The sequence below is a fragment of the Propithecus coquereli genome, unplaced genomic scaffold (assembly GCF_000956105.1).
Source record: "Propithecus coquereli isolate 6110/MARCELLA unplaced genomic scaffold, Pcoq_1.0 Scaffold81, whole genome shotgun sequence".
Classification (NCBI taxonomy): Eukaryota; Metazoa; Chordata; class Mammalia; order Primates; family Indriidae; genus Propithecus; species Propithecus coquereli.
Window position 1 is genome coordinate 4,432,009 of NW_012154285.1, and position 12,002 is coordinate 4,444,010.

A 12,002-nucleotide genomic window follows, 5' to 3' on the forward strand; every position below is an offset into this window, starting at 1 on the left:
TGAGAGTCCCAGCTTTTTTTATATTCTCACCAAGACCTGTTATTTTACTTTTCAAAATTATTATTATAGCCATCTTAGTAGGTGCGAAATGGCATCTCATTGTGGTTGTTATTTGCATTTCACTAATACCTGACTAATGATATTGAGCGTCTTTTCATGCACTTATTATGGCCATTGGTATATCTTCTTTGGAGAAATGTCTATTTAAATCCTTTGCCCATTTTTTAATTGGGTTACTTGTCTTTTTATTGTTGATTTGTAAGAGTTTTTTTTATATGCTCTGGATAATAGCCCCTTATCTTATAGATGATTTGCAAAATTTTCTCCCATTCTGTCGGTTGTCTTTTCACTTTCTTTTTTTTTTTTTTGAGACAGAGTCTCACTCTGTTGCCCGGGCTACAGTGAGTGCCGTGGCGTCAGCCTAGCTCACAGCAACCTCAAACTCCTGGGCTCAAGCGATCCTCCTGCCTCAGCCTCCCCGAGTAGCTGGGACTACAGGCATGCGCCACCATGCCCGGCTAATTTTTTCTATATATTTTTAGTCATCCAGATAATTTCTTTCTATTTTTAGTAGAGACGGGGTCTTGCTCTTGCTCAGGCTGGTCTCGAACTCCTGAGCTCAAACAATCTGCCCGCCTCGGCTTCCCAGAGTGCTAGGATTACAGGCGTGAGCCACCGCGCCCGGCCTCACTCTTTTGATAGTATCCTTTGACATACAAAAGTATTTAATTTTGATGAAATAATTTTTTTCTTTGGTTCCTTAGGCTTTTTGTGTCATTTCTTAGAAACTATTCCCAATCTGTAAAATTGAGTTCTAAGTGTTCTTTATATATTCTGTTCACAAGTCTTTTGTTACATGTGTGATTTGCAAATATTTTTCTCCCAGTCTAGGCTTGTCTTTTCATCCTCGTAGCTGTCTTTAGAAAAGCAAAAAATTTTACTTTTGAGGAAGTCCAATTTATTGATTGAGATCCTTCCAAAAACACCCATGGTGGTGAGCATCTGTCTTCATCTGTTCCTGCTGCTGTAACAAAATGTCTTAGACTGGGTGCTTTATAAAGACCAGAAATTCATTTTCTCACAGTTCTGGAGGCTGGGAAGTCCAAGATCCAGGTGCTGGTGGATTTGAGCCTAGGAATGTCTGGTGAGAGCTGCTCTCTGCTTCCAAAATGGCACTTTCTTGCTGTGTTCTCACATGGCAAAAGGGACGGCAGGGCCAGGCAGCTCTCTGAAGCCTCTTCTACAAGGACATAAATCCCATTCATGAGGGGCCCTCGTGACTCCATCACTTCCCAAAAGGCCTCACCTCTTCATACCACCACGCTGGGTACTAGGTTCCAGCATATGAATTATGGAAGGACACCTTCAGGCAAACCATAGCACCATCTACCATTCTTCTTACTGTTAGAAAAATTATCTGAAACTGGGAGATAAGGCAAAAAGATGACCATATGTCCTTTCAAAGAATAAAATAAAGGTCCATGAGTCCATAGTGATAGAAATAAATCAAGGAGATGAATCACGGATGGCTCCTGGGATTTTGATGGAGCAACTAGGGGGAGGGTGTGTAGTGAAGGGAGAACTAGAGCAGGGACATCACAAGTCCTGTTTGGAAAGAGGTAAGTTCAGGGGCCTCTATTCCATGTCACATTGCCTGTTGGGGAGGAGTCGAGAGCTCAGGGATGAGGTTAGGTCTGGGCAGTCCATAGAACCCAAAATGCACAACAGAAGCAACACAGCCAGGAAACCCCAAGTTCCCCTCAAACCACTGCTGTCTCTTCCCTCTTCTTTCTCATCCAAGCTTCTCTGCAGAGTGGTCTACGCTCACTTTGTCCTCACTTCCTAAACCACCACATGGCTTCCATTCAAAAAATTTATTCAAACTCCCCTAGCAAAGTTCCTGTGACCTCACGTTGCCCAATCTAGTGAATCTCTTGAGGCTTTATCTTGTTTGACCTCTTGGTGCCTTACGTACGATGATGCCAACCATTTCCTCTGTCTTGAAAAACCACTTTCATCTCGTTCCATGACAACCTGTTTTCTTGGTACTTTCCTTTTTCTCTTGAGAGTGACCTTCTCAGCACTCTAAACTAAATCACCTCCTTGAAAGAGACACATCCCAGGGCTCCACGCTTGACTCCCACGTCTCCCACTGTTCATCTGTTCCAGGCTTACGGTTTTATCCACCACAATATGTTGCAGGCACCCAAATTTACATCTCGAGTTCCTTCAGACTCCAAACCTCAATGTCCAGTGTCCTGTTGAATATCTTCCCCTGTGTGTTCCATGACACCTCTGCCTCACCGTGTCCGAAACTGACTTCATCGCCTCGCTCGAGCCCTGAAGGCTTTCAGCCCTGTGGCGCCTCCCGGTCTGTGGCAGCAGCATCCACCCAGTTTCCTGAACCGGAAACCCAGGAGTCGTCCTCAACTCCACTGTTCCGCCACCCCACATCCAGTCGAGCGCCACCTCCACTGTCACCATCACCCTGGCTCAGAGCCCCCTTTGGGCATGTTGAATCGCAGGCACAGGTGGGACATCTGGGAGGACATTTAGATCTAGCGTTGGAAGGAGAGAGGCGTCAGAGTGTGAGGACATAGATCAAGGGAGGAGACAGCAGAGATATGTCTGCATAAAGGGCGGAGCCGCAGGTGATTCAGCGCAGACACTGAGAAGGACTGTCAGGGGCAAACCGGGTCAGGATAACACTGCGATGGAAGGAGAAGAAAAAGAGGTCGTCGAGAGGGTGGAAGTGATCGGCATCATCGCCTGCCATGGAAGGGCGAGGTGAGATGAAGGCTGAGGAGAACCCAGTAAGGTTGGCAAGGTGAGGCCACCGGGGACTGTATCAGTGCCCTATTGCTGCTGTGACAAGTGCCACACGCTGAGCAGTTTAATACCACAAATTTCCTGTGCCAGTGTCTGCAGGTCAGAAGTCCAGCATGCTGTGTGTAGTTCTTTGCTCGGGATCCCACTGGGCTAAAATAAAGGGATTGGCAGGGAACAGGGCTCTCATCTAGGGCTCAGGGTTTTCTCCCAAGCTCACTGGTTATTGCCAAATTCATTTTCCTCTCGTGGCTTCCAAGAGGCCCCCTTCACCTTCAAGCCAGCAACACCAGGTGAACCTTCCTTCACACGTGGAAGCTCTCTGCCTTCCTCTTCTGTCTTTGAGGGCTCTGTGATTACGTTGGGCCCACCCAGGTAAACTAGGAAAATCTATTCTAAAGCCAACTGATTAGTAACCCTGATGACATCTACAAAGTCCCTTCTGCCATGTAATGTAACATAATTAGGGGAGTCAACACCAGCGGGGGAAAATCATGCCTGCCATGGACTTTGCCAGAGGACAGCGATGAAGTTGTTGGGGTGGAAGGCGTCTCGAACTTACCTTGTTCCAAACGGGACTCATGACTATCCCTCTCCAGTCTTTTTCCTCACGGAACATCGACCACCCAATTGCTTCATCAAAACCCTGGGATTCAGAGCTGGACATGGTGACACACACCTATAGCCCCCACTACTTGGGAGACCAAGGTGGGAGGATCGTGTGAGCCCAGGAGTTCGAGAGCAGCCTGGGCAACACAGCGAGACCCCATCTCTACAAAAAATAAAAGAAAAAATGAGCCAGGCGTGGTGGTGCATGCCTGTAGTCCTAGCTACTTAAGAGACTGAAGTAGGAGAATCGCTTAAGCCTAGCAGCTCGAGGCTGCAGTGAGCTATGATAATGCCACTGCATTCCAGCCTGGGTGACAGAGACTTGTCTCAAAAGAAAAAAACCCAAAAAACAGTGCACCAGATCCTATATTTGCCTACCTGAAGCCATCAGTGGTGCCTCATCACATGTGGAATAAAGCCCAAGTTCTTTGTCACGGCCTCACTTCACTCCAGCTACCAAGAACAACAATCAAACTTAGACGGAGCACTTTCGCACTCGTGCCCTCTGCTCGCAACATTCTTTCCCCAGATCTGCCCAAGGCCAGCTGCTTCTTATCTTTCAGGTCTCGGCTTAAATGTCACCTCTTCAGAGAGTTTTCTCTGATCACTTGACTATAAGTACCTCACCTGTCACTCCATCACCTGTAGCCCATCACCTTGTTATTATGACAGTCCGTTATTGCCCAGTACCCTGTTGTGTATCGATGAATGGTGTTTGTCATCTGCCCCTGGCCCACTACAACGCCAGGTCCGTGAGGGCAGGGACCTTGTCTAAGTCGATCCCTGCCATTCCCGAGACCCTAGAAGAGGGCCTGGTCAAAGCTGGCACCTGAAATGCAAATAAGTGATTCCAACCAACAACTGGTGAGCACGGATTCCAGTGTGGGCCCTGGGCTTGCAGAGGCACAGGTGAAAGTCCAGGGAGGTGGGAGGCCAAACGCAGAGGAGATGCGGCCTTGGATTCACCATACTCAATGGCCATGGGGGCCGTTCTCACGCTAGCGTGGCCACGCTGCAGATGCTTCCAAAGATACCGCGTTCTGCGAATCCCACCCCAGCTTTGCGCCCATGCGCACTCAGCATGACCTCCCCAGAAATTCCCTGTGGGGCACTGACCCTCAACTCCTGTAAGTCACTTGTTCCTTGGTGGTTGTGCCTGTCAACGCTGGGCTTCAAAATTTTGTCTAGTCAAATCAACAAGCTCTTTCCAAGAACTGACAGCGACGTGTGTGCCTTCCTGTGCAGCGTCTGAGTGTCTTTGCACTGACTCAGGCATCTGCCTACCTTGAGGGTAACCTCAGCGTTTCCTTCCAACCCTGCTTTCATTCAGCCTTGGCTAGCAGAATTTTGAAAGTGTTTTCTGGAGAAAAGATAAGCAATGATTTTGCCATGGGCGGGACAATGCTGTTCTTCCCCACCCCGGCCCTTTATATATCCCCCAGCGGCCATGGCAAACACATCTGGCTGCAGAAGCTGCCGTGGAAGCAGGCCGCGCTCCCTCTCGCCATGGTCTCTCGTGCAGGTACAAGCATTGCTCCGGTGCTCACTGCATCTCGGGCATAGTCTTACCTCGCCAGTGAGGAAGATTCCAGAAGGGGGGCTTCAGCAGTAGAGCTGGGGGGCAGGGGTGTCAGGTCCGTGTGCCTCACAGCGTCACTCTCTCTCTAGGACCCACGACGTCTGCCCTGTTCCTGCTCTGCTGCGTGGGGAGCTGGCTGACTTCCCACTCGTTTCCCGCTCTAGGACCGACGGAGAGAGGGAAAATATTCAAGGAATTACAGTTCTTGTCAAAGACACTTTTGGAAAACTACGTAAGTGCCCTAGAGATTTCTTTTCTATGCTATTTCTTAAAAATGTCTTCTGTTGCCCCAGAAGCACCTACTCTTTCCAGACCTGAAGCCAGGGCTCTGGATACACAGGGATAGGAGACAGCTAGACAGGCCAAGATGGCATGTTCTTGAGGGTAAAGATGCTCTCATGCAGCAGTCAGATCAGAGGTTGGCCCAGAAGCACTCTGACCCCCCTCCTCCCTGAGCCCCTGAGCACATAAGAGCAGATTCCGGAAGGCTGTGGAGGCCTCAGCTTGATGGGCAGAGGCAGCAAGACGGAGCAGTGGTCATCAGCGTGGGCTTCAGAACTGCGCCACACCTGGACTGGGTGGCGGGTCTGTCCCTTGACCTTGGCCCAGCTCCATAAACCAACTGAGCTCCGGTTTCTTCTGGAAAGGGGGCTAACGACAGCCATAGCTTTGTAGGGTGGTTGTACTGATTAGATAAAGTATGAACCAGGCCAGTCACAGAGGAAGCACTCGAGCATTAGCTGTTAGGATTTCTAGCTGTATTGCAAACCTAATGCTCACCATTTCTCCTCATTCCACAGGTGAAGGAAGAAAAGGGGGTGCCCATGTCCCACAGTTACACGCTACCGTGTCTCATCCCCGATGCCCAGCCACCAAACAACATCAACATCTCAGCCATTCGGACATATCTCCAGACCATCCAACAGTTAAGAGATAACACAACTATGGGTGAAATCATAGAACATCTCGACAAACTCAAATTTCAAGATGCTTCAAAAACAAAAATTTCCGCGCCTACAGGCACCCTTGAACACAAGCGCTTCATCTTGACTATCCTAACACAGTTTTCGGAGTGCATGGAACTTGCGTCGAAACCATCTAGCCCTGCAGCCTGACAGGCTGGTTAAGGCCTATTCCTTTTGGAGTGGCAGGAACTTACGAAGCCTTAAAAAATGACTGCCAGCTAAGTGCGAGAACTCTGCTGTAATTTATTAAGTACATGTTTCCAGTGAATAATCCCAATGAACGCTCAGATGTGCCAGTCCCGCGAGGGCTGAGATTGAAATTTATGAATTAACTTGAAAAAGATTATGTCATTATTCTTAGTCTTGGTATTTACAGAATGTTTTTCTTCTGCAGGCTTAAACCTTACTTACTCTCATTATACCCTTGTGAGGGCAGGAGGTGGCAGCTATGTTAATTTATTGATATTTATTGTACTAAGAGTTGTTAATGCTACTTGGAGGAGCCTTTGGAATTTATTTAATAAATTATGTTGATTATTTTCTCATAATCTGTTTTGGATTTTGTGAGGGGACTGACATTAGCGAATGGGGACCCAAGCTGGGTGTTGTTCAGAGGGAAGGTGGTTGTGTTCTAGAAAAAGATTACTTCCACCACTGCCATTTCCCCCACTGGACACACTCAGTAACGAATAGGGAGCCCGGCAACAACCTTGCTGAGCATTTTCTTTATGCCAGGTCAGGTATTAATAAATACTGTCGCTGTTCTCTTTTTATGGGTGGCGAGACTGAGGCAGGCAGGCATTTAGTCACTTGCTCAGGGCCACACAGCTGCTAAGGGGTGGAACCCCGACTCCAGCTTGCACTTCACCACCCTCTCCACCCTTCGTCTCTCCCTAGGCAGTGACTGGGTCTTAGAGGCACCTAGTGCCACCCTGTGCGTTGCACAGGGTCATTTTCAGTGACTCCTGTACGATTCTCCACTGGATTTTCAGGGCCCTCAGGGATGACACCATCTTTCCAGGTCCAAAGATTTTGTCATCTGAACAAGCATTGAGTCCAAAGCTGTTAAGGGTTCTTAGAGATCATCTGGACTAATGGTTCTCAAACGGTGGTCTCTGAACTGGCACCTGGCAATGTTTTAGAAATGCAAATCCCCGGGCTCCACCCCAGACCTACCGAATCAGACGGTCTGTGAGTGGAGCCAGCAATGTACACACCGGGAATCGGATGCACTCTCCAGCCTGAGAACCAATGATCTTGAGTGACCGGCACCTTTATCTTCATCTTATCTTTGGGGAAACTGAGGACCAAAGAGGTGTGGTTTGCACAAGTCCACATGTAGGGGAGGATGCAGTCAGGATTCTGAAACTTCAGTCTTGGACTTCTCGTTCTTACTCTTACAGGTATTTCTACCCCAGCCCCCCACACACCAGGCTTTTCAGCCCCCAGATATCCTACTCGCCAATGACAACGTTTTGGTGATCCTTCCAGAAACACCCAGTGCGGTGGACGTCCATCTCTCTCTTTGACTGTCCTACATCAGAATACCTTTACTATCAGGAAAATTATTCCAAACTGGGAAATAAGGCAAAAATATGACCACATGTCCTTTCAAAGGATAAAATAAATATCCATGAATCCATCGTGATATAAATGGTTGACTAGATAAATAAATGGGGGAAAGGACAAATGTTCCTTATAGAATTCTAATTAATAAATAATAAACATAGGCGGGATGAGGGAAATAGAACATCGATCGTCATTAGAACACCACAGTGATAAGTGCCTCAGACAAGATCCACAGAAGAATGCTAAAATTAGCAGGTGAAACTTTAAGGGGAAACAGGAAATTTGTATAGCCTCAAAGCCTCTCCCCAATTTATGAATCACAATGGTGGTTTAACATACCTCCACAAATTCTTTGATATTCCTTCCTCCAGGAGGTGGAGCTTAACTCCCCTCCCTTTGAAGGGAGGCTGGACTTGGTGACTCACTTCTAAAGAGCAGAGCACAGGAGGGAAACCTCACGGTGATGGGGAGGGCCATGGCGGACAATACCTCCGGCCAGCGATCAAGGCGGACGTCACTTGCCACATCGTTCTCACGCACTTGATGCCACACGGTGAGAGGGCACCTCCCTCACCTCTCTGTGGTCTTCCCCCGCAAACCCACCATCTCAGGCTCATCCAGAGAAAACACCTGCCAGGCCCACACCAAGGGTCATTTTACAAAATCTCCTGCCCAGCATTCTTCCAAAGTGTCAGGGTCATGAAAAACAAGGCAAGGCTGAGAAGCTGTCACAGATCAGAGCCTAAGGAGATGCGAGAACTAAACGAAGTGTGGGTGCCGGGATCGGATCTTGGACCAGAAAACAGACGTTAATGGAAAAACCGGTGAAAATCCAAATTAGGCCCATAGTTTAGTTATCAATGTTGTATCAATGTTAATTGCTTAGTTTTGATAAATGTGCCGTGGTTACATAAGATGTTATCACTTAGGGGAAGCTGGGTGCGAACTCTGTACCACCTACATAAATCTAAAATTATAAAACATTCCAAAATAAAAACAAAAATATAAAATTTCAAAATAAAACATTTACAAAATTTTTTTACTTCCTCTATCTCACTAGCCACATTTTTTTAAGAGCTGGGGTCTTGCTATGTTGCCCAGGCTAGAGTGCTGTGACACAATCATAGCTCACTGCAGCCTTGAACTCCTGGGCTCCAGGGATCCTCCTGCCTCAGCCTCCTGAGTAGCTGGGACTACAGGCACGCACATGCCACCACACCCGGCTCCTAGCCACGTTTCCAGTGCTCAATAGCACAGCAGCTAGTGGGTACGATATTGGACAGTGCAGATACAGAACACCCCCATCACCACAGAAAGTTCTATTGCACAGCACTGCTCTCTGAGAATGGAACTTATTGTTTGACATATTGTATATTATCGACTAGGTCCCAAGGTCTCTGAACTTAGAGAAAATAGATGAGATGCAAAAGATTTCTATCAAGTAAAGAAGACAATTCCAAAGGTTCTGGTTGTATTGACTGCGGGGTGTTAGCCAGTTGAGCATCTAACCGAGCGTTTGATTCCAGCATTCCTTTTCTTCCCTGACGACAGAAAGACAGATGAGACACAGACCCTAGTTTCTCGCTCCTCCTTTGAATCGGTCACGCTGTGCTGATTCCCTCAGTAATGACAAACAAAACCTTGCCCCGTGCCCACTCTGCATGAGGGTTATGTTTTTGATGGTTGGGGACTCGTGTTTGCAGCGCGGCAGAGCCTGCTTCCTGCCGTAGGAGGCCTTCGCAGCCTCCCTTGCACCGGGGTGTGGGCACGTGACTGCAGCAATACAATCAGACGTGGTGACATGAAGCAGCGGGGACAGTGGCAAGTGAATCACTGCAGGGAGAGGGGCAACTGCATGCAGCGAGATGCAGTCTGTGGGGCGGCAGGGGCTGTCTTGTCCCCCCACCGGACGGGTCCCCACAATCAACAGGCTCACAGCGATTCTGCAGTCAGTTACTGCTGCTCGAGTCCTGGGCTCACTCAGGATCTTCCGCAGACCTGGAGGCAGCCTCAGATTTTCTCCTTTTGTCACCGAGAGCCCACAGTTCTGGAGATGACTCAGCTGCTGGCTGGGGGACTCTGCTTCACTCTTCTGACTAAAATCACTTCATTGTTCTTGCAGGGGGAGGAAATCTTTTGAAGTTTCATATTTCTGCTCTCCTACTTCCAGCCCTTCCATCTACAGCTTCTCCGGCGGAGATGCAAACCTGCTAACCAATTCTCCTTCCACCCTTTGAGGGGAGCACCCCAGACACTACTGTGGGGTGCGGGGCCAGCTTCATGGGCCTGGGACGGGCCCTGGGCTTGTGTTAATGCTCTGCTTTCATCATTGTCTTGAAATTCCCAATGATATTTGAACAAAGTCTACAGTTAGTTCTGTTGGGTGTTTGGGTAAAATGCAGATTCCTGGATGTTACGCCCAGAGTTTCTGGTTTAGTAGGGCTGGACTGGGCCCTGGAATCAGTATTTTTTTAACAGCTTTTTTGACCTATAATTTACATACCATAAAGTTCCCGTGTTTCAAGTGTACAATTTGATGGTTTTTTTTTTTTTTTTTTAGCACATGCACAGTTGTGCCACCATCACCACTACCTGACTCCAGGACATTTTTATCATAGTAACATCATCCCGCAAGAAACCCTGTGCCCATGAACTGGCACTCCCCAGTCCTCCTGACCCTCAGCCCTGGCAACCACTAAGCTGGTCTCCGTCCCTGTGGGTTTGCCCTTTCTGGCCATTTCATGTAAACGGAATCATGCAGGAGGTGGCCTCGGGTGGCTGGTTTCTTTCACCCCGCATGGTTTTCAAGGTTCATCCAAGTACCAATGCGCCATCCCTGTTGCTGGGATCACTACTCGCTACACAAGCTGCTACGGCCTGCCGCAGATGCCTTGATGCCTAGCGTCCATACAGATTCTCAGAAACAAGAACAACTTAGGTGGGAGATAGGGAAGGAGATGAGAGGCAGAAATTCACCTCTAAATCGAGATCACCTACCACAGCATTGTGCGAGAGAAAAACAATCTAATTCATATTTGCTTTTCCTGAAAGCAGCAACACAGGACAGAGCCAACCACAGGCAGTAAGTGTGATAAATCCTAAGCTATCTGCAACTTGACTAGTAAGAACTCTCAAACAACTAGAATTTCTTTTGGGGTTAATCTGCCAAAACCTCAGAAAGAGACAAAAAGACACCGAACAATTCCCAGGACACATCTCGTGATCAAAACAGTCCAAAATAATGAGTTTTAAAAATCAAAGTTCCACTAACTCACAGAAGAAAGGAAAACAAAACAAATAATCAAGAGTCACAGAGAAGCCGAAAGTAGGAATGATAACATGATTTCTTTATTTCAGGAGGGATTAAGACTGAGTAAAAGCTTAAACGTGCCCAATTTATCAAGGCAGGACAGGGAATAGTTGTAAGAACGCAAGTTTAAGCAGTATCATTTCCTTATTCTGGAGCTTCGAGAACAAATAAAAAGAAAATAGAAGAGGCAATCAGAAAATGAGAGCGAGGGGAGGGAAGAAAAAGCAAAGCTTGAATGTAAAACAAGAAGTCACACGGCCAGCGAACCTGGAACTGCGAAACTCGCCAGCAACCAAGAAAGGCAAACCGCCAAGAGGTCCTGTCATGCCTGTCACAGCAGCATTGGAGTCACAGATCAAGGCCCGATGGTGAGAGAGGCCCGTTCAGCCGCTTCCGGACACATATATCCGAGTCTCACAAAGGCAGTGTGTACCCCTCACCCAGTAACGCTCTCTTGGCATTCTACCCCAGCACAATTTCCTAAGGAGACAGTCACAGATTTGGACAAGACACACACACTTGCATGTTCATAACGGCGGTAAGGGTGACATCCAAACTAGACACGCAAACAAAAGTGGAATCTACCTGCGTTAGTCCAGGCCCCGAGAAGCAGAGACCAAGATGGGATTCCCAGCCAGAGATTTACCAGCAGCAAAGCCCAGGAGGGAGTGGGAGAGGGGCGAGGAGCTGGGGGAGCGTTCGGGAGGGAGGTCCGACCTTTGCTGAAAGAAAGAGGGAAGGTTGGAGACGGTGTCTTAGCCTGTGGTGCTCTCCTAAGAGAGGTCCACAGGGCCGAGGGGGAAATCCTCAAGCACAGTCACTCATCAGAGGAGCCCATGTGGCCCAGCCTCGGTGTCCCTGCTGCGCTGTCACAAGCTGGGAGCAGTAGTGGGATGCTATGGACTTCAGAGCACAACAGCTGGGGCCCTCTGGCAGGTACTCTTCCCGAAGTGGGAGATCTGAGACTTGCGTTTTCACAGCCACCATACAACCCAAATGACTAAAAATAGGGCAGTGACTAAACAAACTACGATGTGATGACATTATGTGGCTATTCAAAATCATTTTCTCAAAGTATATTTAATGGCATGGTAAAATGCTCCAAATGTAACATTAATTTATAAAAGCAGGCTATGAAACTATG

The 12,002-nt window shown here is 47.9% G+C and overlaps 1 protein-coding gene across 1 annotated transcript; it reads left to right on the plus strand.

Moving 5' to 3' along the window:
* Positions 1-88: 88 nt before the first annotated feature.
* On the plus strand, positions 89-6,129 carry IL31 (interleukin 31). Its single transcript, XM_012663412.1, has 3 exons — positions 89-104; positions 5,104-5,246; positions 5,815-6,129. The coding sequence occupies exons 1-3, from the start codon at positions 89-91 to the stop codon at positions 6,127-6,129; spliced, it is 474 nt and encodes a 157-aa protein (XP_012518866.1).
* The last annotated feature ends 5,873 nt before the right edge of the window (positions 6,130-12,002 follow it).

Coding starts and splice junctions, on each gene's coding strand:
- IL31 (XM_012663412.1), top strand. Junction 5,247..5,814: donor AGACACTTTTGGAAAACTAC/GTAAGTGCCCTA, acceptor CTCATTCCACAG/GTGAAGGAAGAAAAGGGGGT.